This window comes from Motacilla alba, chromosome 5 (genome assembly GCF_015832195.1).
Source record: "Motacilla alba alba isolate MOTALB_02 chromosome 5, Motacilla_alba_V1.0_pri, whole genome shotgun sequence".
In the NCBI taxonomy this organism is placed as follows: Eukaryota; Metazoa; Chordata; class Aves; order Passeriformes; family Motacillidae; genus Motacilla; species Motacilla alba.
The window spans coordinates 5,584,677-5,611,696 of record NC_052020.1 but is presented as its reverse complement, the minus strand read 5'-3'; the positions used below and the strand labels follow the sequence as shown (position 1 = coordinate 5,611,696).

Below are 27,020 nucleotides of genomic sequence, written 5' to 3'. Positions count from 1 at the left end.
CTTCCAACGGACTGGGAAGAGAAAGGTAAAATCCATGGCTTTACTTTTGTTTCCCTAGGAGAGCAACCAAAATATTTCGAAATGTTACCTCGTGCTTATTGCACTGTAAAACTGTATTAAAAATCAATGTATTTGCAAAACCCCAGAGAAGTCTGAAACGTTTCTGTAAAAGATTTCTGCCAGCACCATCAGGCAGGGAGCTGCCTGAGGGAAGAGAAGGGTGCACCCCAGGGCTCCAGGCAGGCCCTGCACTGCATCCCGGGTGCTTTGGGTATTCCAAGCTTCAGGGTCAGTGCTCCCACCCCTTCCGTGGGTTCTGTGCCAACCACTGAGCAGCAGAATCCGAATGTAACTCAAGAACAAAATGCTACATTTGTTTTGATCACATTAAAGTCAGAAGGAGCTATTAAAAGAAGTTGTAGCAGATGACTGGGTCCCGAAGAACCACAGGCAATAAATTCACATGGCAGTTTTGTTTCATAACTTCAGTCCTACTTATTCTTTCTCTGTCTATTCTAATTACTCCCTGATATGGAATTAATGTAGAAACCAAATTAAATGCTCGGGAAAGTGTACGAATCAGCTGGCCTGAAAGAAACAGCTATTAAAAACAATTAGATAAAAGCATCAATTCAGAAATGCACAGCAGGTTTGTGCCTGAGTCAAAGAACAAACACAAAGACAAAATGGAGACCCGTGATGCCAGGAAAGGAGCAGCCTCTCGGGGTGTTATGGAGGTGTTTGACACCACCGTGCTGGTGGCCTGCTGCCTTCAGAGAGCATCAGGGCTGGCAGGTGGCTCTGAGGAGAAATACGTTCAGATCTATATTGCCTCTTTGCTGCAAATGCTCCCAAAAGAGTGCTGTCACGCTGGGATGGCAAACACTGCAAACTTGGAGCAGGGATATAGCGCTGGGACCATGCAGATGGTCGGATCTGAGTCAGCCCAAGCTAGCAGAAAAAAGTAAAGATGAAAATTTGATGTTTGACGCTGAGATTCACTCAGCAAAAGCAACCACAGGTAAGGAAATACACAGTAAAATACACAGTCCCAGTGAAAAGGATTGGGGCCCTCCCTCTCTGGAGTTAGAGAGAGGAACTATTGGCCATGACCACTGTTTCCCAAGAAACACATAAAGAAACAGGGTTTAACACAGCAAGATCCATGAGTGATCCATGATCCATATTTTCTGAAAAATCTCTTTGCCCAGGACTTCGCTCCTGGGAAGCTGAGAATCCTCAGAGAAAAAGGAAAAAATATTACCCCATTTGCTTCTCCTGTGTTTTGCTGCTTTGGGATGTGGTTGGAGATTGTTCAACACGTGAATTGTTTTTACTTATTGGCCAGTTGGGGCCAGGCTGTGTCACTCTGAAGAGAGAGTCACGAGTTTTCATTAGTATCTTTTAGCCTTCTGTAAGTATCCTTTCTGTATTCTTTAGTATAATATAGAATCGTAAAAGACTAAATTAGCCTTCTAAGAACATGGAGTCAGATTCATCAATTCCTCCCAATGACGGGGGTCTCAGAAAATACCACACATGAGTGTATTACTGACTCTGCAGTGGTGATGCTCCTGCAATTTGCGACACTTTGGGAGCAAAATGTGCAACAGTGTGGATTGCAGAAGCCTGAGCTCCCTGAATGTAAATCCCGCTGTCGGTGTGGCGAGCACAGACGCTCGTTAGAGTGCACAAATCCTCCAGAGCTGATGCTAGGAACAAGTGCACATAATGTCACCTCTGCCAGCAGGAGCCGTGCAGCCAGGCCCAGGCAGAGCTTAACCAAAGCCTTCCAGACTCCTGCACCCCCCAGGGAGGACCAGAAGGGTTTGACTCATGTCCACGCTGGACTTCAGGGACAGCGAGCTTGGAGTCAATGCAGGAAATACCTGCCACCAGTGATGCTCAGGTTTAGCATTTCTGTTTTTCACATTCTGTGCTGCTTTAGTGTGTGGGTCTGAGCTTCACATCAGGGGATGGTGAGCTCTCTGCACAGAGCAGGCAGACAAAACAATTCCTGCTCCAGCTGGGCACCAAGGACAAATGATCCAAATCTCAGCCCAAGAGCACAAACAGCGTGGGCTGGAGAGAGAAAAACAAGCAGGATGGGAGTGCCTGGGCTAAAGCTGGAATGGGACAATGAACTGCAAGGTGCAAATGGAGCAGAACTGATCCAAGGGAGAGACCCCGGGAGCGCTCGTGCATTTTGGGGCCGTTTGGGTTCATCTTGGGTGCAGCCCTGGCTGGGCTCTGCTGCTGCCCAAGGTGGATCCATGGAGGAGATCCTTTGAATAAATCCCTGCTTTATTCTTTAGCTCTGTCCAGTCTCTGTCCTAGGTCAGCCTGCACAAAGCACCACCAGAAGCACCACAAAAATAGGAGCACGGCACACACAGCACAATTTCCAGCATGGAAACCCCACAGAAGAGCTGAAAATCTCCAGGTGAACCCAAAGATCCCTGTACCACAGCCACTGCCTGCTGGGGTCAGGCTCAGTGTGACTGCAGGATGTGAACCCTCTGTTTCCTTGAGCAGATGAAGAACTTCCCCTGGTTTTCCAGTTGAGGTAAAACACAAAACAGGAACACAAACTCCTTGCAAATGCTGGGGCACCCACAGGAGACATTTCCTTAAGTGATTTCACTATCTCTCTCCTCTCGAATACGACATCCAGCAAAGACAGCTTACCCAGTGAGCCTAAAAATACTCCTAAGAACAATTTTTAGCACACAATGGGATATGTACAGGTTGGCAAGTATTTCAAAATAATTCCTATGGCACCCCACTGGCAAAAATACACACCAGAAACCTCATCTAAATGCCACTGTATCAACACTGTCAGTATAAATTTTAGGAATAAAAATATGAATTCTTGCATAAAACTCCATTTATTCTAAGTTTCCCAAAACATATTGCCACCTCAGTCATGAGAATCCACGTGTATTAAATAGAAAGCCTTTCTGTGATCCAGATTGAGATTATGTTCCCCTTTTAGACATGAAAATCAAAGGTGCAGTGTTAATGGTCACCAAAATTGTTTCTCCAAGGAGACTGTGGCATCAGCTAAAACAGCAATCCTTCAGTTATTTACAAGAACAAATGCCAATATTATCACTGGGAAAAGTACTGATCTAGCAAAAGAATTCTAAGTGTTACTCAGATGGGGCTTACTTCACAGAGAAATAAAAGACATAACTTCTCATTATGTAACTGCTATAATTTTTTAAAAACATTTCACATGTTCAAATAGTATTGAAGAAAAACAATGACATTATTCTGATATTAAAAAGTCCATAAAAAGAGGAAGGTCCTCTGTAACTAATAAATCTTTGTTTGCAGAGGCACACATGGAGTGCCTAAGAGGCAAAACCGTGTTATTTCTATCAAGATGTGCTGAAACACCCAGATATACACAAAGATACTGAAAAGGTGGAATTTGCTGCTCACAGCAGCTTCCAGGCACACAGCTTGATTTGCTCTTTAACTGGTAGTTCAGTGGTGGGTGATGGCAGGTAAGACCTATGCACTTTTCAAGTTAATTACTCCCAAACTAGATTTATACAAAAGCAAAGGAAACAAGAGGGACCACAGAGGGACCAAACTTTTTCTAAAAAGAGAAGGATGAATCAATATACTTGTCTTTACTCTCAAATGTATTTGGATTTAAAAGCAACAACAAAAATAAAAGAGTGAGAAGACTTATACACATATCACTGCATTTTTTTCTTCTTTCTGAAAAGAGAAATCAACAGTATCCAACAGCAACTGTGCACCACTCTGAACTGGAATAAAGTTCACAGCATTCCTGAAAATGCAATAAAGTTCACAGCATTCCTGGAAATGTCACACTCACACAGAGCAGAGGCAGATGTTTCAGCACTACAGTTTAACTAATGCAGGTTACTTCACACTCTGTCTGGCTAACAATTATATCTACTGAAAAGACCTGCCATTTATTGAGGGCAAAACCAGTTTTAAGAAGGCACAGACAATTCAAATACCACACTGCAGCTATTTCTCTTCCAGATAAATCTTTACTGAGTTTATTTACACTGTGCCAGTCACTGAAGAGCTCAAGAGATGAGCAGTACCACTTGCTGGGCACCTTAAAATGGCAACTTCAGTTTGTTTAAGCCCGCACTTCAGGGGAGCATCAGTGTCATCTACTACATTTGATGCTCTCCATCCTAGTCTCACCTTTTTCCTCCGTTGTGATTGCAGAACCAACAAGAAAAGTCCTGAAAACCTTCTGGAAACCTCTCCTAGCTGGATCCCTACAAACTTAGCGGCACATCCCAGGAAGAGCAGCCCATAATTCAGCCCCAGCCCACTGCTCAGAGACGCAGCTCCCCAGCCACTGATGTCCCCAGGATTCCTCCCACCCCTTCCCTGACCAGCCCAGAGCTCACAGCCAAGATATCCCCAGTTAGACCTAATTAGTCATGGAAATACCCAAGTACTTTAAGCAATTCAACATCAATTCAGTGAAACTAGGCTGGCTACGATGTTAGGAATTTTGCTCTGTGTGCACAAGTAGATGGCATTGATTTCAGCAACAATTGCCTAGAAAGACAATTTTCGAACCAAATTAGCAGCTAAATAATTGTAGAAATTATACAGAGAGATTTCTTTGATTGGACAGTTGCAATAATAGCTGCAGAAATCTGTCCTACACAGACAATGCAAAATATGCTACATTATTGTAGGCTAAAGTTAATATTGTTGAATACACACTTAATTCTGAGAACATGCTCCTGTAAGATTATCTCTTTGGGGTGACTTTAATTATCTGCATTAAACTGAAAATATTAGCTACATTGAGATATCTGATAAACCTTGAATATTGCACACTCCATTATCTCAGTCCTGCTCCCATTATCTATTACCTTTAATTCTGATTTTTTAAGAGAACCCAGGGAGCCCATGCAGCAGGGATGAGTGCTCTGCAGCATGTCGGAGGGCTGGAGTGTAATTTCAGATAAGCATTAAACGTGCTTCCCTTCCAGCATTCCAAGGGTTTCATTAATTGCAGAGGCTGACTTAGGGCCTTTTGGAGGACAAAAGGGAGATGAATATCAAGGTGCCATTGGTCTCCTACCCAGGGCACCAAGGCCCACATTGCAAAACAGAGAAAAAAACTACCATTAAAAAAAATAAACTATTAAAAAAGGAACAGTCCTACAGCCAGAGGGAGAGTGAAGCATCACTGACTGGTTTGGAATAAGGGTTTGTTGCATTTTTTTTCTCAATTGTTGATTGTCTCCCTATTGCTAGTGCCAGGAGACAAGGCAAACAAAGAACAGTATTTACCTTTGTTCTCCAATATTGTGACATTTAAACAGGGTAAATGCAAACTGTCAGATAGAGATTTTGGTATTGATGACGATAGACTGGATTAGCAGAGAAAGGATTTGATTGATGATGGAACAAAAAGAGGATGGAATAATTAATGCCCAGGATTGAATTTTTATGGACAATGAGGCACTTTAAATTCATTTTACATTTCTATCAGACTAAATTTTTGATCTAGTATTCTTAAATTTCAGGGAGGCATTTGACTTTATATCGCACATTTTGATTAATAAAACATAAAATTGATACAGTGCCTATGCAATAGACTTTAAATGATTAAATTGAGCAGCAGTGCTTTTAATAGACTCACGTGGGGACTGATTCACAGCCTTGCAGCCAACATTCTTGTCAGGAGGAAGTCAAAACTATCTGATAAAAGCTCCCAGATGGCAAGTGGGGAGGTGAGGAACCATGAAGTCCAGCAGATGCAGCCAAGCACCAGGCCACACATGGGGAAATAAGGACTGGAGACCAATTTCACAGGGTGAGAGTGTCTGTGAGGGCAGCTGTGATGGAGGGCTGTGGCTGCTCCATGAGGAGAAGCACTTAAGCTGCAGGGTCGTTAATCTTGCTTCTCTCAATTACAAAGTCTGCAGAGTAGACTTGTTCTTAAAAAAAAAAAAAAAAAGGTAAGTCTTGGAAGCAGAGATGAATAATCAGATCAATGGGCACCACTACAGAAGTTGCCTTAATTCAGCTTTTATATTTGGGAAGGTCAGCACTGCAACAAAAACTTCCATTCCATCTGACACTGCTGCCAAACCAGGAACACCAGACCCTGCAGCTTCAGAGGGACCCCAGACTGAAAACACCTCAAAGAGGAGTCACCAGGATGATGGAAGGTGTGGGAAGTCCACCTTTGATGGAACCCCCTGAGAACTCAAAGCAACAGGCGTGGCTTGATCTCAGTGCAAAGGCAGCTGTGCCACATCAGTCACTAAAACAAAGAGAAAACTTGTGGCTCACATTATTCAGAAGGCAAATTTGACACCAGTGGCTCCTTTGTGATCTAAATGCCTGGAAATTTTTTTACCAGAAAACATTTTCCTGTGTTCTGTACACCTTCTGATGGCTAACCAGTACCCTTCTCCAGCTTGCACTTCTTTACTCTTTTGGAAATGGGATTACTGGAGGAAAACTCCAGTCCAAAAACTCCATGTCCTGAGGAGTAACCCCAGCTGGTCAACAACATTTTTGTACTCTCAGTAAAGCATAAAGGTTTTACTTCACTCAGTACAACACGAAGAGCTCTTGGTAGGTGATAATCTGGGGAAATTCCTTTTGAAAATAACTCAATAACTTCATATTAATTACACGACAGAAGTTCACAATCTTTTTATGGTGTTTCAATGGCTTAAAGAAAGGTACACAGACAAAATAATGCTTTTTTTAATAGCAGGAGAGTCACAAAGAGCACCTCATAAAATGTCTAATCAACACTCCCACTTATCTATTTAGCAAGACATCACTGCCTGTAGACAATTTAGAGGCCAAGCTCTATTAGTCCAATAAAGTCAAACATTGGTTTTTAAACAGCAACACATTTGAGATACCAAACTTTGCACAGGGAAATACACTGATAAATTCAGGAGGCTGCAGCTTTGAGAACATCCCTGTAGTATCCACTGTGAGAGCTCTTGTCTGTTTCTGGACTGACAGCCAACAGCAGGCAGGTTTTATTCAAGTCTACTTTTATGTGTGTCTAATTCAGCAGCTACACTCAGCAAAAAAAAACCCAAACAAACAGAAAAAAAAGTTTTTAAAACCCCAAATAAACCAACTGAATAAACAAAGAAAACCACACATCAGGGTTTGAGAGTCTCAGAACTGGTGAGCACCAGGAAATTCAGACAAACCTGTCAGACAACACTGGACAGCTACAACAATCAAGCCTGCAGCAGTCTCAAAAACATTCAGCCAAGACCTCAAGATCACAGAAGTACCTTAAAGTTACAGTATTGTGGAAGGCCAGACCAGAATATGCTAAATAAAACCAAAAACGTCAGTTTCAAGAATTTTTGAAAACTACCCCTAAAAAATTCAGCTTCAAGACCTCTCATCAAACACAATGACAGAAAACTGTCCTGATTAGCCATGACCCCTACAAAAATCCAATTTTTCACTACTGACACATTCATCTGCCAAAGCTACTCATCAGATTAAAAGAAAACCACACAAAGGAAGAACTCATCAAGTCTGTAATGGTTTCTTTTAAATCAGTTTTTCAGAACTTGAGTGACAAAGAACATCATATAAATGAAATCATTTTCATTATTTTCAAAACAAAGAACAACTATCTGGTAAGAAACTGCTTCCTCAGACAAACTTCCATATTTCAACTCTTTTCTTACCATTTTTACATCAGTTGCCAAAATATTTTGCTGGTGTCAGTTATTTCATTGTTTAAGAAACAGCACAGAAAACCAACACATCTTTGTTTCCCATTCCTTTGGAATCTGGGGGGGTTTTTTGACATATTAATTTCCATGCATTGAAATGCTTAGCCTTTCTTTTTTCTCTTGGTAACATTTAAAAATCAGTCTCTTAGCCTTGTGAAGGTTGTGCATTTATGTACCAATCTCGTGTTGGCCTAGCTAGGAATTACAGCAGGTTTAATTTACAAAATCCATACCTCTCAAACACAGGGCACCAAGTTGCTCAAAGACTTTTCACATCTCTTCAGCTGAAGACACTGCAGTGAGATCATCACATCCCTGAGCAGCAGAGTGGTGCAGGACACTTCTGCAGCTTTTTTTATTACCTGGGATACAGATGGATGGCAATTTACACCAGCTCCCTCCAGGAAGGTTTTTATCACCACCCATCTGCAGGAGCACCGAGGGAAGCACACCCCAGTGGGTGCCTCAGGCACAAAGGCTTTCCTAGAGAGCCAAAACCCCCGCAGCCCACACAGAGGCTTCCCAGCCATAACCAGGAAAGTGCAGACACGTGAGGGCACTTCAGGAGAAGTTTCAAAATTCGAGCTGCAGCTGCTCCCCTGCTGATGCACCAAACCTGCTGATAACACCTGAGAACTGGAGGCCCAGGCTTGGGCTGTGTGTTTACAGTCTTACACTGACTTTGCTGCCATTTATCCCACCTGCTCCTCCCATTCAAAGTCAGCAGGAATCAGCTGGAGCATTTCCCTAAATAGGTTGCTAACAGGTGACAAAATGACAGACAAGGTGTTGTAGACAGTTTCTTATTCTACAGCAATGCATGGTGGAGAAACATGGAAAGGGCAATGAGTCTGAGGTTTTATTGTTTTCCTCTTTGAATGTTCTTTCATTTTTCCTTCTTTCTTCCTGCTCTCAGAATGCAGAACAGTATTTCTTCTGATTTAACCTCCAGATCAAGTAGAAATGTGTGTGTTACATTTTGCTATACATGCTGTATATACCTCCAAAAAGTAATCATTATTTAAATATATTACCTGTATTTATTATACATTATATAATATTGCATGAAGAATTTATAACTATCTATTATATAATTAATTATATATTCTAGATTAATATCTAGTTAATATCTATTAACTTCTAATTAAATGCCGTCACTGGGAGTTTTTCTGTGTGCTGTTTGAGCTGAGAAATGCCCAAATGTCCAAAGCCCCTCAATGCTATCCCACCTTGCTGGTTTAGCAGTAAAAGGCAGGTCATTTAAGGAATTACAGTCATTCCTCCACTGGACTCAGCAGAAGGGAGTGAGAACAGTAAATAACCACCAAAATGCTTATTTCTTTTTTAATGAAATGTTGACGTGTTTGGACATTGAATGAAATTCATCTGCAAACACTACCAGTATTTACCAGCAGCAGAAACAACCTTTCCCACATGGCTAAGAAAATACCATAAACAGAAAATTACTCACAGTCCCCTTCCTCTTGTTCATTGGCCTGACCTCAAGCAAGTGTGAAATATTTTAAAAAATCAGCCCAGTGAAGACTAGGAGGATGCAATACACTCCTGGGTGAGTGAACGTGTCAGAAAATAAGATTTCAAAGTCCCTTCACCATAGACTTTAAACAGCCAGTCAGCATTCCCTACAGGAAAAGCATGGACACCCCTCTATCTACTCTGAGCTACTTGCTGGTCTTAATCTACAGAGAACAGCTTCATCAGAATGGTTTCAGCATTTATGAATTTAGAGCATTCTCCAGCTATATGGATACTAAAACCAGGTTATTTACTGACAGCTAATGTTAATTATCAGCTCAGATCCAGGAAAGCAGTGGGAGAAGGTAGCTCGTGGCTGGAGGATCTGTGCCAAGCATATCCATGAAAACCTCAAATCCTGCCAAAGCAGCACCTTCCTGAGTGCCCCTGGCTGCCCATTTTCAGCCCTTGCTGCAGATCCCTGCTGTGGTTATGATTTGGCTAAAACGAGGCAGAACTGCAACTTTTCACTGCTCCTTCACAGGGTACCTGAGGTGCCTGCATGCATTTTGCTCTGTTGGGGTGATCAGAACATTGAAAGAGCAACAAGACCAGTCTAAAACTACTGATCTTCCAAAATGCTGCGCTGGGAATTGTGGAGAGCGACCACAGGAGATGGAGGGTGCTTTTTCCTCTGTCCTCATCCCTTTCCGTGGTGCTGGAGCTAGGGAAGGACTCATGCCCCATGTGCTCACAGCCCTCACCCCTACAGCAGCTCCTTGGGCAGTGAGAACACCAACCCATGCACTCCCAGATGCACCAGTTCTGGTGCTTTCTGGGGAGTTTCAGGAGCTGGGAGGCACCGAGCCAGGGCTCGGGTGGCTGCCATCCACCGGGAGCTGGGGTCTGTGGGAGGTGGCGCTGGCAATTCAGCAGCTGGCACGGAGCACTCGCCGAGTTGTTCAATCAAAGCTCCAGCTGTGAGAAGCAGCCACGGCGCTGGAGGTGTCCTTATTGTTTGTGAAATCATTGTTAATTAAGGTGAGATCTCGCTGTGCTGGTGCTCAGCCAGCACAGGGAGAAATGGACCTTTCCCTGACAAGTTTATCGTTCAAACAGCCTCCACCAGCAAGCGTAAAGGATGATTCAAAATGTAAAAGGTTTATTGTATTGTTTCTGAAAACTTTATTTCCACAGGCCCCCCCTGCAGCCCCTCTGATTAATCTCATGAGCAGCACAAGCACGAACAATGCGCCTTTCCCTCTGTTTTACCCAAACCATGGTGACACAGGTATTGGCTGGCTGGACATGCTCCACCAACACCAGATCAGCTTTCAACAGCTGCCATTCAAACCTGTGCCCTTCTTCTTCTCCCAGGGAAAATGGTTGCCCATAATTCACACTTCAGGGTCACGAGGGAGCTCCACTTGGTCGGAGCATGGTAGGAGTCGACCCAAACCCTCTGATTCCCTCCTTCGATTTCTGGTGCTTTACTTTTTTCTTTCTTGACAGATTATGTTCAGTTTGACCTAATTTTCACACTGGCCATTCTGTAATCCTGATTATGGTGGGCAATGTAACCTTGTTTTCAACCTGAACTCAAGCAGTGGTCCTGGGGGTGACACACTGTGGAAATTAATCATTAACTCTGCATGTCACTGGGCAGTATGGTATGCACCCAGCTAGAGGAGCATGAAATACCTGTAAAACTACAAATAAAACTCCTTATCTGATGTTTGAAACCTAATCACTCTGCAGTCTGTGGTGAAAGTGTCCCAGGGCACTGACCAGCACTGAGGTCTGGCTCTGAGCCCCTCACACAGAGATACCCAATCTCTCCAAGCCCAACAGCTAGAAACCAAATGCTTATCCTGCCAGGATCTCTCTTCAAGGAGATTGTTGCCCTTTGTGTTCAATTTTTGTTGAAGTCTAAGGAAATACGGTTGATCTCAGAGATCAGGGAAATTTTGAGTTGTCTTCTGAAGCAGTGGCACCAGAGTAAAACAGGTTTTCCCCTCCATGCTCCTGGTTCCCTGCTTTGCCTTCACACAATGCAATGCCACGTGCTGCACACAAACCCAAAAGAAGAGTGGAGCATTTACCCACGAGTGTGCACATCTGTACAGGTATGATTAACCCAGAGAGGCAAACATTGCCCAGTGGAGGAAGCTGCAGTAGAAACGGTGCATGACAAGAGCTGTTCCCAGTGTTTACTGCATCCTGTATCACCACTTGGACTCCATGGCAGTAGATCAGCTCTACTAATCACACACATTCCTGTAGTAATCACCAAAATTAGTAAAAAGCACATTTGCTTAAAAGAAATCCAGGCCTAGGCTGCTCTTTATAAACATCCTTAGGCACTAATTACATTCTTGACTGAAAATTTGGCTCTGCCACGTTTTGCTCCTGACTTCAATGGGAGGCAGCATTGCGAGTGCTCTGGAAGGCAGAGCTTTCAAGGTTAATTGACATCCAATTAATGCACCTCAGCAATCATATCTAGTGATCAACACGGCACAGGAGTAGTAAAGTTTTATTTGCAATTTCAGCTGTAAAGCTCAAAGCTATCAAGTACAACAAATTAAGTTTAGTATCTTAGTGTAACTACCCAATAATCTGAAATTCCCAGGCAAAGCCCCTCAGTGACAGTATTTTCCACTGTGTGGGCTGTGTACACTGTGATTATGTACTTTGGCTTGGTGCTGTTGCTGCTTCTCACCCCTTTTTCTCTTTTCCAAGCTGTTGGCTATGAGATACCTACAAATATGGAGTTTTTTTAACTCTATTGGATTTCTTCACTTACAAATGAGATCATGGCTGTGCCATAAATACATGCAGACCACAAAGGAAGAAACAGAATATTAACACTTTTCATTCCTGCTCTTGAATCTCCTCCTGGAGCCTGAAGAGGTGTCTTGTTGCACTGTCAGAAATACCTCAGCTCTGGCAGCTGAGCTCTGAGAGCCTGGCTACCTCCAAGCGAAGGAACACATCTCATAACTCAGGTGTGGGGCGAGAGTTCCTGTGAAATCCAGACCGATTTGACAAGCAAAGGTAAAAAATTAGCCTCTCCTCTGATCATGGGTCCATTTGTGTCACAGAGGTAAATCAGACTGTGGCATTTACATGCCCAGCACAAGTAATGCAGTAAGATGCACTGCTCCGCCAACCTACAACCTGCAGATGACAAACCTTATTATGTGTTATGGCTGTAAAACTGACACAATTGTATACAATTACCGAACATTTGCATTAACATCTTCAAAATGTGGACTCACATACCTAGTCCTTTCTTAAATCCACGGGAATAATCTAGCCCTATATCAATTTTAGCCTCTTTCAGCATAGCCTAGGAATTATATTTGGCATCTCTATCCGGCACATACAATAACTGCCAGCACCAGTAACCATTTCTGCATTGAGGTCACCGAGCATCTCCACTGCTGTGAGAAGTCTGGAGAGCACAGGACACTGCCCGACTCAAAAAGTCCAGGGAAACGGGAAAAAAAATAACCCAGAAATTGCCGGAGCTTTCGGCTGCATTTGAGCTTTTAGCTCAGATCTCAGCACAGCTTGCCCTCTGCTAACCCCTCCTTATCTTCCCCTCCTCCCCACCGCACACACACACGCACAGAATCGCCAGAATTGATCCTCCGCTTTAACAAAAGCCTCTGCCCGTGCCTTTCTCTGCAAGGAACGAGACCTACCCCAAGTATCCCGTCCCATAGGAAATGCGCAGGGCAGGCAGCCCGCGGGCGGCGGCAGCGCCGGCAGTGTCGGGGAAAGGCACAAACCCCGAGCATCCCCCAGCCCAGAGCGCCTCCGTTCCGCGAGCTCCCAGAAAAGGGATGCGGCAGACAAAGAGCAGCGCCCGGCGCTCCCCGCTCCCGGCGCTGCCGGGCACCGGGCGCGCTTCCCCTTCTCTCCGCATCCCTCCGGCAGCGGGCTCCGGCCGGCGGCTCCCGCCGCGGCCGCGCAGGTGAGGCTGCCCGCGGCCAGGGCGGCGGCGGCCCCGCGCACCTCCCGCGCTGCTCCCGCGCTGCTGCTTACCCGGCTGGGCGCGGGCGCTCGGCAGGACGGCCGCGGTGAGGGCCAGGAGCAGCAGGACGGCCGCGGGCCGGGCGCTGCGCGGGGGCGCGGGGCCGGGCGCTGCCTCGGGCCCCGCGGGGCGCGCCCCGCTCCGCCCGCCCGCCGCCCGCCGCATCCCCGCGCCTCGCACGGCCCCGCCGCGCTCAGCGGGCAGCGCTGCCCATCGCCGGCCGGGCTCCGGAGCGGCGGCTCCGCGGGCGGGCGGCGGCGGAGGGGGCGGAGCGGGGGCCCCGCATGCCGCCCGCGGCTCTGCCCGCTCGCCGCGGGACGCGGGGCCGGGGCTGCTCGGCCGCTCGGGCTCCGGCGCGGGCGGCGCCGCGGAACGCAGCTTCAGCCACAAAGGGCTCTCGGCGCCGCCAGCGCCGGCCCCGCTCCCCGCCCTCCGAGCGCGGGGAGGCGGGAGCGGGGGCGGCGCTGCCGGGGCCGCGGGGGACCCCTCCGCCGCCCCCCGCGCTCCGCCGGGGCCGGGGCGGGAGCGGGGAGCGGCCCGGGGGCGCAGGGCTCGGCCCCTGCCCGCCGGGGCGCGGGCGGCGCGGCGGCGGCTCTCGGGGATGTGTCGCCTCCCCCGTGCTCTGAAGCGATTGTGCCCGGCACTGCCTTTGGGTGCGAACGGAGGTGAGCCCGCTCGCAGCGGTGCTGCGACAGGGCGAGGCTGAAAGTCCCCCTCTGCTCGCTGTGGGAACCGTGCCTTGCCGGCTGATGTCCCGGCTGGGAGTCGCCGGGCCGGGGCATCTCCAAAGACGTCCCTCGTTATCCCAGGCAGCAGCCAGCGCCTCCTCCCGGCAAAGCAGCCCGAGCCCTGCCACGGCGCCGAGCACCGCTGGCAGCATTTCTGCGGGTGCAGAAGCAGCTCTGGGAGTAAAGGAGCTCGAGGGTACCGCAGGAGGCGACCAAAGTGGCAGCTACGTCCTCAGCCAGCCGCTGTGCAAAAAACACAGGGGAGGTCTTCTCTGGTCGCCCCTCTCCTGTGCTCGCTCCATCACTCCCTCCCTGGCTGGGATGGGGCTCATACACCCAGACTCGAAGGGAAGCTCCAAGACAGAGAGGATCCTCTCTGTTTCGCTTTAAAATGTACTCTGGACAGCAGAGGGGTCAGCCCCAGCTGCTGCCTCGGTCACGGTCACACCCAGCGCTGAGGCAGTCCATTCAGCCTTTACTCCAAGTCCTGCTTGCAGCAGAAGCCGCGTGGATTCTTTATTCTGGTATCGTCTCTTTCCTAAACTTCATCCATGAATTCTTGCAGACCCAGACCATGCCTGCGGGCAGCAGGCATTGATGGTGGAGCAGTGCAAAGGTGGGTTTGGGGCACAACACGCTCCAGGACCCCGAGAGCCGATCCTGAAAGGCTGTGGCATTGTTTGCACGCAGGAAAGCTGTCCCAGCCTCCCAGGAATCCTGCTCTGCTGGAAGTTGTCGTGCTGAGAAATTCTTAGAAGTCAGGTTTCAGGTGGAGCAAACCTCAGCATGGGCCAGACACAGCTCGACACCCTGGTACCCAGCCGCTGGCAGCATCCAAAGCCCTGACAACCCATAATTACACATTTATCTGACTGCTTCAGCGCGCTCCCGGTGTCACCAACGCAATTATGCTGTCCCATTTCCACCGTTTTGCTTTCCCCCCCAAATCACTAATTCATTCCGTGCAAAATTAGCTTCCCCTTGATGACTGCTAGCGATTATCCAGAGCAAAGATGGCAGTTTATGATTATTATAGTGAAATGGAGCTCGCTCATCACTCTGCCTAATCCAGGGCCAGCACGTTTAGCGAGGGGCCCTCTGCTGGCACCTTCAGGGAGCCCCGCACAAACCTCGTCTCCTCGTTTTCCTATTTTTCTAGGTTTTGACAGAACTCGGCTTCGTAATAGAGCCATCAATAAGGTAATTTTCACAGCACTTCTTTCAGTCTAGCTCTCAAGCATTATGGTTTTCTCTTAATTTTCCATTACAGCGTGTGTGTGCATGTATGATGTAGAAAATACAAATAGCAGATTGAGTTGTTGTTACAAAGGATTTTAAAAATGTGTATTTTCCAGAATGAGGAATGGATCTTTTACAGCTACTGAAAAATCACTGGGGTTTTACCAAACAACTGTAGTTAGCTACTTTCTAAATTTAACTTTTCTAATCTGTTTGGGTTGGGTTGTTTGATTTCTTTTTTTTTCCAGCTCCAAAATTGCCTTGCCTGCACTAGACCTACTGCAAGCATCCCAAGTCTTGCTTCTTTTTATGAGGGAACCCATAAGATGAGGATTTCACTCACGGATGAGAAGGGACTGTGGCCAGGCAGTGACTTCTCTGCGAAGCTGGTGGCAGGCCATGGTATCTCTTTGCAGCAGAACAGTTGGCATTTTCCATTTTCATGAAAACCTCGCTCCCCAAACACAAGCACAGAATGGAGCCCAGCCTCCAGGCACCTCTGCCAACAGGCTGTAGGTGTTCCCAGCCTGCCATTTCAGGGTCTAAGGAGAAGAATCCATCCAAATGTGTATTTCATCCTCGCAGCATAAAGCTTTTTTATTCTAACAAAGCATACTCAGTGCTGTTCCCCAGGACAAGGGCAAGTAGAATTATCTGAACCTGCTTGGAGCACAAACCCACCCCTCCTGAGAGAGAAAATGCAACTTCCTTCCTCCAGGTGGAAGGCAGGAAGATGTAATTAACATTAATCACCCTCAAACCTTCCCCATGACTTAATAAGCCTTCCTGCACAGCAGGACAGTCCCAGTCACAGTGCGGGGAGATGCAGGAGGGGCTGCAGCCTTCCCCTGGTGCTCCCAGAGCTCTGCACTGCTCAGACAGCTCCTGCTGAACTTTACAGGCCCGTAGGGCAGGTACAGCTCTCTAGTGGGGAGCAGCACTGCCCACAGCCCTCCCAAAACTTCCACCTGGGCTGCCCTCAGTCCCCTACAGGAGCTTCACAGCGCGCATGAGCTGCAGCACTGAGTGTGACTCCACCACAACCACCAGCACTGCTCGGTGAGCTGTACCACACAGCAGCTTCTCTCTTGCCTCCCAGAGACTGATCATCTGTCCAGCTGGAAAGCCAGGCTAACTCACTCTGAGACAACACAGCCTCACCCTGAACCCCTCTGTCCTGCCTGTGACAGCCCCATCGACTCTGGAAGGTTTGCCTTGAATGAATTTGCCATCTTCACTGCAGTGCAAACCTGTACTTTGCATTTAGTGACAGGGGAAATTCCAAATTTTAAACCAGTGTTTGTATAAAGAGAGTTATGTGTAAGTCCTCTTCCTCTTTAACTGCCTGTCCACAGGACGGGACAGAACACAGGGGACAGCTGGACATCATTTCTAACAGAAAGCAAGAACAGAAAGGACTTCACAGGCAGAGTATTCACTTTGAAAGGCTCAGGCTGCCTTTCCTTGTTTGTGAGATGTTGCCAGAAGTGAGGGTGTGAAATGCACCGAGCCAGGGGCCCTATTTGCTGTGGGAAAAGTGGGATCTAGATACCAGTATGCATTTAAAAGTCAACAATACATGAGGCCAGCTGTAGAGAAGGGAAAGGAAGCAGCTTTTGAAGCCACAGGTGTCTGCAAAATCTGGACAGAGGTGTTTACACATCACCTGAGGCACAGAGCTGCAGGAAAAGCTTTGCAGACACTGTGACCAACTGCACTGAAGAGTGAGTGCTGCATCAGCAGGATCTGATCCTCATCAGATCTTACCAGGAGCTGACCTGATCCTTACATTTAGCACTTTAAAGCTTTCTGTCAACTCGCAACTATTCTGGCATCAAAAATACACTGCACTGTCATTTCAGTCTCTTACATTTCATTTCTGCCTGACCCTAAAACGCAGCGCTAGGCACAGAAACCATCCCCCCACGAGCACGTGCGTGCACCCAACCACCAGGTTTGGGAAGCACTGCAACCCCACAGCAGAGTGAGCACATTTGGCTGACAACAGCACGGCCAAATGTGCCTTCCACGGACGTCTGGTCCATAGCAGGTGGCCATCTGGAGCCACTGACCATGTGGGGCCATCTGTGGCAGCAGGAGCACCTTCCTGCTGGCCCAGCAGCAGCTGCCACCAGCCTGGCACAAAGCTCAGCAGCAGCGAGGTGGCTGCTGGTATCTGGGCCAGATCATCTTCCTCTGAGGTTGTAAAAGTGGGACATCCAGAACAAAGAGCCTTCGAGGTGTGGCTGCACAAAAGATGGCTTCTCAAGACCCTCTGAAGCAAGCCTTGAAAGCTAACAAAATTAAAAATTTCAAAAAGAAGCTCAGCTGAATGATCACATCAGAATCTTAGAGCCCTCTCGCTGAATTTTCATCATCTTTGCCTTCATGTAACACAGCGACAAAATAAAAGCCACCAGAAGTCATCTGCTGCAATATATATTTTAATTCAAAGTGAATCTTGACAGTAATACACCATAAATTCTTATTTTGACACTCACCAAAATAGTCACCTGGAAAACCCGCTTTTTGTGACAAAGTACAGAAGGCTTGGTCACATTTAAATCACTGAGAACTAGAAAGAAATACTATCGCAAACTGTAAGAGACATTACATCCATAAAAAATTTTCCCAGTCCTCATATTGTAATATTGCACAGTGCAATTGCTACATGGCGAACTAGTGTAGCAGAGAAATCCAAAGCAAAAAAAAAAAAAGCCACAAGTCTACAAATTGTTAAACAGTAACAGTTCAACCTCATTAATCAAGTCTCTATCACTGGGTGTTTCTAGAACAAGTCTTCCTACAGCTTGCAGTGTGATTTAACTTTTACTTAACACAAACCACATTAATTAGCAGTAAAAACAGAAAATTTAAAAATTAAAACAGAACAAAAAAAGAGGAGTTAATACAGTAGCATATTTGACCAATAAAACACCCTGAAGTTAAAAACTGAACACGAGAAATTCATATAAAACCTTGCAAATTAAAGTAATATGCAGATATGCAATTCCATCGTCATGCAGTGTTTTATTTAAAAAAGGCATTAAAACGGTATTGTGTAAAAATGCTTCTCAGGGGATGACTTTTTTCACAGAAAAGGCCCTCGCTCTGAAAGCTTTTTTTTCTGCAGATGGGCCCCAGACACTTGCAGAGACAAGAGTCTGTTCTCTCAGAGTACATTGCGGGAGGAGGGGGGAAAGTCACCTGGTGTGTTGAATTTAAGCTGTGACAGGATCCCAGATATTTCATTCTTTGAAATGCAGACATTTCTAAGATTACGATACAAAGAAAGAGCAGCAGATCTAATTTGGGGAGCGTTTCCAGCAACCCTTCCCTGCATAGGGCAGGACACTGGGGTGATACACAGAGAACCGTGTCAATTCAACAAGCACGTCAGCTCCAAACCTTAAGCACAGTAAAAAGAAAGTACAGAAAATACATCAGACCCATGATGATCCCCGTGGCCCCAGGAAAAAAAAAAAAAAAAAGAAGAAAAGAAAAAGCAGGTTTTTTTGTTGTTTGGGTTGGGTTTTTTTTTTTGTTACCACGATACAAAAATCGATGTGCTCTGTTTGCATTGGTGGTTCTTGGTGTGTCCATTGCCTGCAATGGAGTGAGCACCAAAGAAAGGGAGTGAACACAAAACAGCACGAGTTTGAAGTGGTAAAGGTGGACATCCAATTTGACTCCCCATGTTCAGGCTTTACACACGTGTTGGTAAGATTTCAAATTCATCAGGATACGCCTAGTTGCTAATGTATACTTTATATACACACACACTTGTACAAAATGCATAGAGTTGATTACTAAAAACATCGAAAGTTTTGGGAAAAATTAGGTTTCTTAATTTTCAGTGTGATTAAAAATGTACTGCTGGTATTTTCTCTTTTTTTTTTTTTTTGTTCTAATACTGCTGTATCTTAGTTATTACTTAAAAAATAAATCAAATGTAGGCACATTTATTTCATTCAGACATTCATTAAATAAAACACTGCTTGTGTTAGTGGAGTAAAGAAAAAGATCACCAGTTATTAGCTTATTGACAGAGTTAAACTCAAATGCTTTGCACTCTTATTCCAGTCAACATTGCAAGGATTGTATTCCAGATTTTGTTTTAAAAAAAGTTAAGTCAAGCCTGCAAGATGCAGCTTCTTACGTGTCTACACAATGCCAATATGAAAACATAAAAAAAAATTAAGTTACATTAATACATCCACTTATATGCAGTGATGAGCTCAAAGTTAATGGAGATAAAATACTGATGCAAATAACACACCCCAAAAAACATATGCAATCATCTTCCATCATTTACAGTATAGTAGTTACGACACTTCAAACATGAAAACAAAATAAAAATTAAAAAAAAAAATAAAATAAACCAAACCCAAACCCCAGCTTCTATTTCATGTAATTAGACTTGTACAGAAATTAGAAGGCTAAGAAAGAACTAGTTAATCACCTAATTTCACAGCTATCTGAAGTGGCAATCATTATATAGCAGCTTATCTATGATACATTCAAGATAAATGATACAATTTATTACTTGCCCATAAGCTAAAACACAGCCTCAGCTTAATACCTTCCATAAATCCCATCTCTACACTACAGTATACTTGAGGTCTATGAAAAAGTAGCTACCTTTTATAGGAAATGGATGATTAAGTCTTTGGTGCTGCAAAAGCAACTTCATTTGAACAAAACAAAAAACGAAAAGACACACTTCCTAAGGAGAGAAAAAAAAAATAATAATAATAATGCAAAAAGCATGTAATTTACGTCCCTGACGGAATGTATTAAATAAGCAAACACCCACAACAGGCTAAAACAAATACTATTCATGTAAAAAGACTAAAATCTCTCCCATGCATAAATGAAAGATTGCACACAAAGAACTCACATCTTTTTTCAAGCTTCAACAGTAAATATTCTGCTACTAGTTATTAAATACTGCATGGTTTGCTCAAGCTAAGATGAAACCACATCATGGATCAATGAGCGCTTGGCTGCTCCTTTCATTAGCTAGTCAGTCATGCCTACCTCACCTCTAAACATTTTATTATATCCAATTAGACAAACACTTTGAAAATAAACTACTTAGGTCGTATTGCAGTTCCATTTACCAGTATGAAATACTGTCTTGCGTGTCACTACTCAACAGCTACTGAATCAACTTTCCTTAAGCACTACTAAAGTCCTGTCCTGAAGCTAGATCATTCTGGGGGGGGAAAAAAAAGACAGCAAAGTTCGGCTACAGCAAAACATGCTGCCTTCTCAATCAGGAAAATACACCCAATACTAAAATAATACCACACAAAACCCAAAATGAGCATTACGCTATCAAAAAATCAGCAGATCTGAATTTTTAAGTGCTGCAGTCCTCAACATTTATAATAAGTAATAACATTAACAACCTCAAATATTTAAGGCACTATGTGTGGGAACAGTTTACAATGCAGCTGAGATTATTGGGACAACAACATTTAAGAGCAATGTTTAGGCCTTTTCTTTGCCCATGCAAAAGACACATGCAATGTGAAGAACAACAGCTCAACTTTTAGATAAGTGACTCAACATTTAAACACCAAGATACGCAACACAAACGAGTTACTTCTACACCGTACTGCTGACACATGTGCATCTGTTGCTCTAGTTCTGTACACTGAATGGCTTCCCAAATGTAGACGTGTCTTGCACTAGTTAGAAGGCAATTTTATAAAAAATAGCAGGAGCAAAACCAGACTTCTGCTCCCATAAGTCACCTGTCTAAAGTTACTATATAAGAAGATAACATGACCAAAGACAAGTTATACCAAATGTGCAAAACACATTAAAAGTGAGTTTGTTTTTTTTTTTTAAAGCTCAGAGAGTTGTTTAAATTGCACCCAAGTCTACATGATTCAAAAAAATAATTTTCCTGTTGTGCCATGGCTAATATGTAACAAACACCATGTTTCTTCTGGAACCAAACTCCTCCTCGACGCGGCGAGCTCTCACATGAACGGGAACTGGCCGAGTTTGGTGGGGCTCAGCGGGAAGGCCGCGTAGGCGGCGGGCGAGGCGGCCACGTAGGAGTGGGGCGGGAAGAGGGCTTTGTACTGAGTCTGGGGCACGCCGGGGGAAGGCAGCAGGCGGGGGTTGATGCCCACGGGCACCTGGTGCACGATGCCGCTGGCGTGGCTCAGGCCGTAGGCCGGGTGCGTCAGCAGCGCTCCGGAGGCGCAGGGCGAGGCCAGCAGGTGCGCCACGGGCGCCGGCGAGGCGTAGGGCAGCATGGCGGGCTGCCCGCCCAGGTGGGAGCTCCCCGGCAGGTGGCTGGGGCTGCCCTGGGGCAGGGAGAACGCGGGGCCGGCCACGGCGGCGGGCAGGAAAGGCTGCTGCTGCTGCTGCCTGCGCGGGGCGAAGTTCCCGTTCCACTCCTGCGGCCCCGAGGCGAAGTGCTGGACCTGGCCACACACACACAGAGAAACGGGCAGGGCTTAGCCATCAACGGAGCACAGAGAGGGGAAAAATGGAGGAGAATGCGCTAAAACTAGTCAACTTAAAATCGGGAGGAATATAGAGACGGGGTTTATTAAATGCCAGAACAAAAAAAAAAAGATACATTAGCTATTTAGGCAGCAGCACAGACAATAAGAGATGGAAAACTGAACACAAGTTATTTTAATGCTCTTGCAAAGGGGAAAAAAAAAAGGATAAAATGCCATGCTGGGCTGTTTTAACAGAAATACCATGTATCACATGAGCAAGGTGCTTATTCCACTCTACTCAGCACTGGCTTGGCATCAATTGGAAGTGCTGCACTCAGTTTGGGCACCATAATGAGGCACAAAGAGGACAAATAGGAGAGAAATTTTAGAGGAGAGCAGAAAAAATAATAAACGGATTGAAAAATATCTGAGACAACTAGGCAAACAGAAGTCTAGGTCTATGATCACAGGAAGATGTGGCAATCATTAACAGTTATAAAGAGAAAAGACTAAAAATCAATTACTCCTCTTAAATGATGCAGACTTCAAACTACACAGGGCATCTACCAAAGAAGGAAGGATCAGCATAAATTTTTGTAATGAAAATAATGTTCTGCACTTTCTGCCAAGAGGCTGAGGAGCTGCAGACACTGAAGAGATTAAAAATTAATACCATGCTGATCATATTAAGGTTTGCTTAGAATTAATTAAACCAATCCTTTTGCATAATCATGCAGAAGGGGAGACTGTTTCACCCACCCAAATGTTTCTTTCAATCTAAACTATTCAACTCATTATTGCTAAATCCTTTTATCTACATATAGCATGCTTTCATTTAGCATTTAACTGACAATATTCACAGTTTCTCTGCAAGACTTACACAACCAGGTACTGCTCTAACATTAATGCACCTACAGCTATCTAACCAAAAGCTCAATGCAGCTACAGCTCCAAGATAATTAATTAAAAGGGGCTTAAGCTTGATGTCACGTGTCAACTTCAGTCCTCAGCCACAGCAGACACATTTGCTGTGTTGTTGGGCAATGATAAAAGTAACTTTTAAATTAGCTTTAGGTATCTTCTAACATTGGATGGAACAACAATCACAATCTCATCTCCCCTCCAGCTTCACTACCTGGCAGCAAAGGTAAGAAATAGTTGGGTTTGCTGAGCTCTATCTCACCTCTGGATACTCAAACTAAAAGATCTTCATGCACACTACTGACAGAACAACACTGAGATACAGCTGCAGATTTTAACTGCATACTAGGAGTATTTTAGCATTTGGATGTAGGAATAATAAATGCTAACATATTTTGCTTTTCGTCTCGTGTTTTGATACTGTGCAAGCATTGACAATTTTCCCAGTGTGGCTTTTCTGTTATTTTTTTTTTAAATAGAGTCAGCCGTGTTAATAAAATTACCCAAAATGAAAGATACTTATGACTTGCCCAGTCAGTTGAAATCCATTTTTCAAGATTTGAACACTTCTTTCATCAAGCTGCTGAAAACCTGCAGCTGCCACAGACAGCAACCGAAACTGTGAGCATTCAGTTGGGAACTCAGCTTCTCCAACTCCACGTTTGGAGCCTGTTGGGTGCGAGGGCACATACCTGACTGAAGTTTCCATGGTGCTGATGGAATGCTGATGCCAGTTTCTGCTGACGGTTCCCCACCACAGAAGACTGGTTCATTCTCCCCAGGACAGACCGACCCTTTCTCAGTGGCTGGCACGGAGCATCTTCCGAGGAAGAAATGAACAATGTTATGCTTTTGTTGTCACTATTCTCTTCTGGCAAAAGTTAGACAAGGCTTCATTTGCTTAAGCATGCAGGGAGAAATAATAATACAATACACCAATTAAAGTCAAACCCTAGCACTGTTTGGGAGTGGTTACTACTGATTAGCAGGTGTATGAGCAGATCAAAATTTTCATATGCATATAGTGAATAAACATATTGAATAAATACTGAAACTTCAATTCTTATCTACTGGCATAGAAAAACACCTGAACTAACTCACCTGTATTCACCATCTGTTCCTCAAGATGTAACCTGTTTTCAAGTCTCATGGGTGGTACCACTACTGTGCAAACTGTTGATTTGGTTTCAGAGTTAACTGAGGCTCTTGCTTCCTTATTTTTATTGTTATTGTCTACGAAGCCATTTTCCACAAAGGGGCTGTCGTGTCCTGAGGAATCTGAGCTTGGGGAACCATCCACTGTATCACATCCACTTTCCTGTTCATCATCTGACATGCTGTCAAAAAATAAAAGTATTGCAATGAAGCAAAGAGATTTCAATGATAGAGGCACATTTTCTTAAATTAACACATTAATTTTATAGTGAAATTACTATAATTTAAAGTGAAATTGCTCAAAGGTGGATAAAAATGATGCATTGTAATTACACAAGCACAGATATTCTAACTCATCCTACCCATAAATTGCAAGGCTCAAAGAAAAGAGACAACTTCTTTATATTAAAAATTGATGGAATACATGATTAACTTTAAGCATACAAGAAACAGCAGTGAATTCACTAATGCCTAAATGCATGGTCAAGTCCTTTAGTGCTTTTAGAGTTCATGCAACATGTCCTTATTGCATGTTGTTTAAAATAGGACATCACAAATAAAACCACTTATGAAAATTAACTTTTTGTGAAAAGTAGAAAAGTACTTTGACACTATGAGGGCCAGCACAAAAGTCTGAAGATTTAACCAACAGAATCAGGAATTCTGAGTAGTTTTTTTGCAAGTAACAAACAGTGACAATGTGGCAACTACTGAACAATTAATTGTACTTCTATATCATTAACTTTTTGTTAGAATTGCTAGTTATGTGACTCAATATAAGTAGAATGCTACTGAAACCAGAATCCAACACACTCCCCTGCTATTGACAAAGTTGAATTAGCATGGGGAGTTAAATTACAGGTCAGCTCCTTACAATTCAAAGAAAATACCCTAAAATCAAGTAGGTCTTTATAAAAACTTACCTGAATTTTTGAATGTTTGGATATTAAAGAATATCAAAGGACTGACAGCGTCAACTACCAGCCAGTAAGACTACCTGATGCAGACCCAGAGTTCCACCTCCTTGTCAATACATGCTCTGATAGAATCTTTAATTATTCTAAATGAACTTTTTTCATTAGGACCTTAATTAGAATTCATTTTGCACCATGAAACTGCTGAAGGCTCAAGCTAGACATGAGGCAGTGAAGATAAAAACATTTAAAAGCTGCTCACAGCAAGTGTTCACCTAAGTGAGCCTTACTTTTAGCAGAAGAAAAAAGGCATGAATTTCATTAAAGATTACCAGATACACAATGGGAAAACCAGAGGATGCAAAAATTTTAAAATATGTGGTGACCAAATCTGTCACATACTACTTAGGCTTGTTTAAGCCTGCAACTCTAGAAGATTTTTATTCCAAAGGAAGTTGTACGCAACATGTTTGTATTTTCTGTGTGAACACCATTCATTCAGTATTCTGAAAGCTTCCAGTGCAGCAAGACAGATCTGTTAGGGACAAGAACAGAGCAGTCTGTGCTGTGCAACTGCAGGCCGGCGAATCAATTTTTAAACAGATCATTTACCCTCACCAGCTGGCAACATAACAAAACTTGTGCATTTTTCATTATCAACTGGGCCTGCTGTATACCAAGATCTTTCTTTCTGCTGCAAGGAGCCTGAGTTTTCACCTGTTGGGTCTCTTGCAAGGAGAGGGGCTGGACTGCTCCGAGGAGCTGGTGCTGAGCGTGCTGTCGGGGCTGCTCAGGGAGCACACGCGCTCGATGTTCAGGGTGTTCTGGCAGGCTTCACACTCCAGGCTCCCCTTACACCTGCACGCAAAAACACAGTCAGCAAACACACATTCACCACTCACCTAGGTGCAGCTGTGCAATAAGATAGGGCCCATTACTACAAAAGGCCCCTTACATGTAAACTATCATCCCATTCCTTGCTTCTTTTACATCCAAACCAGGTTTTAAACCTTTACAGTGTTCTTTTTTGAAACCTAATAAATGGATAACTTTTTTTACTGAACCAATACTAAAACAAGCAGATTAAAATGTTCTACTACAGCAGTTCAGAGCCTTGAAACTTTTGACAAAGCTTAGATTTAAAATACACGTTCCTCCAGCTCAGAATTATTACAAGTAAGGATGAAGTCAAACAAACATTAAACTTTTAAGCCTTGCATGCTTCTGTGATGGCTCTGGGAAAGAAAACTCCACTGGAGGACACTACCCAGCACCTGCTTTTGCACCCAAAGGTTCACCTTTTCACACTGTTAGAGCAAGTATTTTCTACCCACAGGTATGTAACAGTATCTACTGGGTGCTACTGCTAAAATGGTAACACTGAGTATACACAGCAAGAATATTGCTCTTCAACAAATAAACAGGGCATGGCATTATTAAAAAAAAAAAACCTTAAAAAAACTATGGTTTGAAAAGGCATAACACACACACAGATTAATGAAGTAGATTTTTGACAGTGTTGTTCCCTGTCAATAACAGAGTGCTACAGAGTTAACTTTCTGCTGAAATTGGATTAGGAGCAAAATGTTTGTCCTTTTTAAACTCAGATTCATTAGCTGTGCTGATGCCTAGAGAGGCTACCTGGAACAGAGGCTAGACAGAGTTGAAGAATAAAACAGGGATTTATTAAAAGGCCTGCAAGGGATACACCTTGGGCAGCACAAGAGCCTGGCCAGGGCTACACCCAAGATGGACTCCAAGTCACAAGTTTTCACACTTCTTATAAGTTGGTCCATTTACATATTGGGGTAAATTGTCCAATTACAGCTTCAGGTTATGAATTCCCATCCTCCCAGTTTCCTCTCCTCAATTTGCTGCTGTTTTACACTTTTTGGACCTGAAGCTGCAGTGGTGTCCTTGGGCTGGAAAAGGATTGTTTTATCAAACTAGACTGTGAACTTGGTAACACTTTCTATGAAGTTCAGAGTTACATATTAAAGTAGTACAAAATCTAGAAAATATTAAATTTAAACCTGGAGGCATCAGTGCTAATGATGCTTTGAGAAGGCTGCCCTAGAGCAGAGGCTGGACAGAGCTAAAGAATAAAGCAGGGATTTATTCAAAGGATCTCCTCCATGGATCCACCTTGGGCAGCACAAGAGCCCAGCCAGGGCTGCACCCAAGATGAACCCAAATGGTCCCAAAATGCACGAGCGCTCCCGGGGTCTCTCCCTTGGATCAGTTCTGCTCCATTTGCACCTTGCAGTTCATTGTCCCATTCCAGTTTTAGCCCAGGCACTCCCATCCTGCTTGTTTTTCTCTCT

General features: G+C 44.5%; 2 protein-coding genes across 11 annotated transcripts in view; both read right to left on the bottom strand.

Moving 5' to 3' along the window:
* The window catches only part of KIAA1549L (KIAA1549 like), a 133,906-nt gene extending 120,111 nt beyond the window's left edge, over positions 1 to 13,795 (bottom strand). For 4 of the 5 annotated variants that reach the window (XM_038139434.1, XM_038139430.1, XM_038139432.1 and 1 more), the window contains exon 1: positions 13,281 to 13,795. In XM_038139434.1, coding sequence (XP_037995362.1) covers positions 13,281 to 13,434 — 154 coding nt within the window. In that variant the 5' untranslated portion in view covers positions 13,435 to 13,795. The other variant, XM_038139433.1, reaches the window with a different exon arrangement.
* Positions 13,796 to 17,661: 3,866 nt separating this feature from the next.
* HIPK3 (homeodomain interacting protein kinase 3) overlaps positions 17,662 to 27,020 on the bottom strand; it is a 68,013-nt gene continuing 58,654 nt past the window's right edge. For 3 of the 6 annotated variants that reach the window (XM_038139439.1, XM_038139436.1, XM_038139437.1), the window contains exons 13-16: positions 25,414 to 25,554; positions 23,729 to 23,964; positions 23,320 to 23,447; positions 17,662 to 21,682 (exon numbers count right to left, since the gene is read on the bottom strand). In XM_038139439.1, coding sequence (XP_037995367.1) covers positions 21,230 to 21,682; positions 23,320 to 23,447; positions 23,729 to 23,964; positions 25,414 to 25,554 — 958 coding nt within the window. In that variant the 3' untranslated portion in view covers positions 17,662 to 21,229. The remainder of the gene's footprint in view (positions 21,683 to 23,319; positions 23,448 to 23,728; positions 23,965 to 25,413; positions 25,555 to 27,020) is intronic. The other 3 variants (XM_038139440.1, XM_038139441.1, XM_038139438.1) reach the window with 1 other exon arrangement.